Source organism: Pinus tabuliformis, chromosome 5_1, assembly GCF_031772625.1.
Source record: "Pinus tabuliformis cultivar Carrire ecotype Pingquan chromosome 5_1, CPIR1, whole genome shotgun sequence".
Taxonomy (NCBI): domain Eukaryota; kingdom Viridiplantae; phylum Streptophyta; class Pinopsida; order Pinales; family Pinaceae; genus Pinus; species Pinus tabuliformis.
In genome coordinates, this window is record NC_142305.1 from 462,034,049 (window position 1) to 462,039,024 (window position 4,976).

The 4,976-nt window shown below is 35.8% G+C and overlaps 1 protein-coding gene across 1 annotated transcript; it reads left to right on the plus strand.

Annotated features, from left to right (window-relative positions):
- The first annotated feature begins 1,918 nt into the window (after positions 1–1,918).
- LOC149165497 (BTB/POZ domain-containing protein At3g50780-like) lies at positions 1,919–3,161 on the plus strand. Its single transcript, XM_089429830.1, has 2 exons — positions 1,919–2,413; positions 2,511–3,161. The coding sequence occupies exons 1-2, from the start codon at positions 1,919–1,921 to the stop codon at positions 3,159–3,161; spliced, it is 1,146 nt and encodes a 381-aa protein (XP_089285956.1).
- The last annotated feature ends 1,815 nt before the right edge of the window (positions 3,162–4,976 follow it).

A 4,976-nucleotide genomic window follows, 5' to 3' on the forward strand; every position in this document is an offset into this window, starting at 1 on the left:
AAAATTAAGCAAAAAATATTACTATGAAATAAAATTGCAACAATTAACATGTTTAAGCTAATCTATTTAAAACAAAGCACTTCTAAATGAAAATTAATAAAAATTAAAATACACAAGTAGTTAAAAAAATTTCTAAACAAAAAAATTGACAACACAAATTTTTTAAAACACAAAAAAACATCATTAAATTTTCATAAGAACAAAAAGATTTGAAATTCCAAACCTAATACCAACGCTCATGTGCGAGACGATGAGCTTATCAATCCCAAGACAAAAATGGAGCAGAGAGTCATCGTCTACCATTCAAATGCTATTGCAAAAATTCAGCTTTTCAGGCACGAAGACATTTAAAATCCTTCATCTGACGTAGCATTGAATACGTTTAAATTTATGTCTTATCAACCATTCCCATTGAATTATGACTATCAGACCGGTTAGATATCGAGGCCTGAATTGAATGCATTTAAATTTATAACTTATGAAACATTGGCATTGAATTGTGGCGGTCAGAGAGGTCAGATATCGAGGCCTGTTCTGGCGGCCACGGAAAAGTTAGGCAAATTCGCTGGCAATCTCCGACACATGCGGTCAGATATCGAGGCCTGCTCTGGCGGTGATGGGAAAGTTGACAATCTCCGATTCATGTGGTCAGATATCGAAGCCTGTTCTGGCGGTGATGAGAAAGTTGGGCGAATTTGCTTGCTATCTCCGATACATGCGGTCAGATATGAAGGCCTGTTCTGGCGGTGATGGGAAAGTCGGGCAAATTTGCTGGCAATCTTCCTATGTCCTTTATGTATCACCATCGATACGAATGTCACGTCCAACTCTAAAAATTCGCAGTTCTGGACTACCCCATCGTGTTCAAATTTTAGTTGAGCGATTCAATTTTACATCTATGTGCATCATCCAAATCACTGTCACCTCAACCTAAGCTGGCAATTACCCTAGCGGCGCCTCGTCATGTCTCAGCGGCGGCCCGATATTTGTGTTCTATGCAACACAGATTGTTGATGGCAGAAAATAACGGAGTTGTCTATAATGCGACTTTTTGAAGATTCCGGTGACGGAATCCGGCGAAGAAATTGAGGTCAAATCTTGATTTCTTGCAGTTAAAATGGTTTTTTAACTGCATATTTGGATTCAGCACCCTGAAAAACCCCTGGGACGCTTTCATTGTGCAGAAACTAGCTATCAAACTTGCGATTCCAATAATTCTTGCCGGATTTCGACCGGAAAAATTTGCCGGAAAAACTTTCAAAAAGTAGCGTTATAGACAACTCCGAAAATAACCAGCGTGTCAATGGACATAGATGCACTGAGTTATATATTTTTACCATTAAATTCTGGCAAACCAGTTATCTATTATTTAATATATAGCCCCTTACATTTATCATTCATGAGCAAATAAATTATTTGTTATCAATATATTGATAATCCAATATATAACTAGCAATAATCATGTATAAAATGTAGGCTTTGGGAATTGTCTTGAAAGTTATGGAAATGCAGGTTATTTTTAGAGAAAATTTGGCAAGGACTTTTGTAAATTTAAATTATAGGTGTTCTTGATATTTTTGATGATGCTAAATCTATTTCCACTTTCAAAAATATGATTCAAACACTATTTTTACAAGATTTTTTAAAATTTATTTGACCAAATTCCAACTACTTTTGACCATCCAAACAATTCCTCACCACGATAGACCGATCCACTCATAATGTAAGCGTGTTTCCAAATTCAAATGACCGTAACCTCATTTGAAATTAAAAGCTCGTGTCTAGGCGGGTTAAATCTCATTTGAATTTTAAATTTGAATTTGGAAACCCGCCCGAATCCCCAGCCATAACGCCTTTAAGAAGTCACTACATTCACGGCAAATAATGGAACACAAAGATCGTAATACCCCGCAACGCAATGCTGCATATTCTCTGCCAAGATATTGAGGCCAAAGTGTCATTGTGTTTGCAGGAAGCAATGGCTTATACCCCGCCACTAGTGTTTGGAGACAAGAATACGGCTGACGTAACATTAAATTTAATCGATTCAGCTGGAGTGGAGTATCCCGGAAATCCTCTTTTACTTCATTCTCAAGTGTTGAAGAAGGCTGGGTTTTTTGAAACCAAGCTTTCCCAAAGCGGGTATTCGGCTAAGCGGTCCTTTGAAATGAAGGTAACATGTTCTGGCCATCCAGAGAGTTACAACAAATGTATTCAGCTAATGTATTCTTATGATACAACCGAATACTTTAATTTCACCGATGTGGATGAAGCATTGGATGTTTTACCAGTTGCTTCAGAAGTGATGTTTCGTGATTGTATGGAGTCATGTATGCGATATTTAGCTGTTGTGCGCTGGAGTCGTGAGCAAGAAGCCAAGCTTCGCGTGGTGCTGTCATCGTTGAACATAAATGTATTGCCTGATTTAGCTGCTAGACTTGATATGAACCAAAGCAAGTCGGATTGCGAGCATTTAAAGATGCTGAAGGAGTCTACCAAAATTGTTGCAGATAGCTTACTATGGATCATCAGAGTTTCGCAGCACCGTGGAGCAACATATGTTTGACTACTTCAAGTTAAATACGTCACCAGCTATTAAAGATGCGTGCAGAGATGCCATTTTGAACCAGTTTAAGGCAGATGTGAAAGATATTAAGAAGTATAAATATGAGATTATGTGTATGGACGCGGTTTGCTCTGACTTGTCTTGGCTACTGGGCATCATTAGGCGTTGCGATGCAAAATTGTTCGCAACAGTGGTCAAAGAGTTTTGTGAAGATCCTGATCTTCGCAATGCAGTAGGGGCGGAACAATATGACTCTGCAGCAAATGATATGCTTATTTTGATTAATCACATTTTGGAGGCGATGGGAAATGGAGAGATAATTACTCCAATGTCATTCCGTGTTGACTTTCTTACCCATTGGACTGATACAATGGCGAAGCTCGTGAATAGTATCTCTCCTTCTAATCCGGTAATAAAGTCACTGGAGAAAGGTATTACTGGCGTAGGGGAAACCCTCCCTTTGGTTGAACAAAAACGGATCTACAGTGTTTGTCAAGCCATTTTCACCGGAAATTTCGATAAGCGCGAGTGGTCTCTTCAAATGGTGGGCCGAGAAAGTGCACGATGCCATCATCTTAGACCAGCTTTGATATAACTAGCAAAAGGCACCATGAGGATGATTCAGTAGGGACAGTATATATTTTGGCTTTTACAGTTTGAATGGTTTCTTTTTGTAATTTATAAGATGGGATTTAACCTAGCTTAATGAAAAATATTTTCATGATCACCGCCATTATTAGTACCTGCCCAAGGCAATGCGGTACTATACCTATCTGAACTTACTCTGTTGTGTTTTTTCCGTCTAGGCTGGATTTAGTAAGCAGTTTGATTCCGCTGTACAAATCTTCAATACTTTTGTGTTAGCCGGTCATATCCCATTCTATATAATACATATTCAGAAAAATAGTTATAGCATTCTTCGTGACTTGGACTCGTCATAGCGGATCTCACACTATAAGCATGCAGCACCAGCGCGGTTAGGCTTTTTTGAAATATGTAAAATTTTCAGTCACCTTTTTTAGTGTCTGGTTTTGGCTATTTTGATCTTTTGTAATCAGGATAATTGCAAAAAATTTCCTCCAGTGCATGTATTAAATGAAGTTCGACTGTAATTCAGTTGTATTGGTTAAGCCAGTTTTTTGAAGCATAGTCTCAGGATGGCATCTATGGACAGGAAAGCTATTCACATGCGGAGAAACGCAATTTTTTGTTATCATTTTTTGATTAATGAAAATTTTGTGCTGTTTAAAAAAAAGAAGACTTGGACTGTGGCTGGGACTTGTCTATGCAGTTTTTCGGGTGAAGTTTGGTCTCTTTTTTCCTGTGTGATATTTTTTCGGGTGAAGTTTGTTCTCTTTTTTCCTTTCTACATAATATGTATGTAACTCTTTGATAACTCTTTGATTCTCTCAATGAAACTCTTTGATAACTCTTTGATTCTCTCAATGAGTGGTAAGTTTAATCTTATTTCTATTTTGTATATAACATGTAACATTTTGATTCTCTCTCAATGATTAGCAAGGATAACTATTTCTGAATGAAAAATGAATGAAAAAGATAAAACAAAACAAAAAAAATTATAACAATTTTCTTTTGATTGTTTTGATTTATATTAATTTCAATTTCATAAATGTTTAGTTTATAATATATGCACTGTAAATGATTAATAATATTATTTTATAATTTATGAGTTAAGATATAAATGGATAATAATAAAAGAAATCATTTTTTGAATTTTTATTGGAGAATCTTGTATGAGGTTTTATTATTAGTATTATTGTTTTTTAGAAGGGTTTTTAGTGAAAATCACATCATAATTCATTTGTGGACAAGTTTAGAACCAACAAGTATAATTCATCTCAAACTTTAAATTAGCTTAAATTTTTAGTATTTTTATGTAATATATTTCATATTTTGAATTCTTGGCAAATTAAAGTTTTTGTTTTAATGCAAGTTCAAAAGTAGTAATGTATTTCTAAAGTCCATGTTTTTTTAACCAAAATTTTAATATAAATTACAAAATAATAATGTATGTCCAAAGTCCATCTCTTATTTGCAAGTGCTTCTAAGTTTTATGCACTTGCCACTATTGTCTATCTACTATCATTTCTTTTATCTATGGCCTTCCTTCCATTGCCATAGAAGTTGTTTGAAGTCTTTTACACTTTATGATTTCTTGTTTTTTGGCCCTACCTCTCTATGTGATATGATTCTAGAGTGAGCAATAACTTCTATTTCTCATATCCCTCGCACCCCAATAGATTTATATTAGGTTACTAGTAGATTGAACCCTACTCTAAAATGAGGAAGACACTTCTACTAGGTAGGTCAAGTGTTAAGCCCTTGCCCTTGCCACTATAGTGGTCATGGGTAAAGCTCTAGTTGGCTTTTGGAGGGAGATATCCAAGCA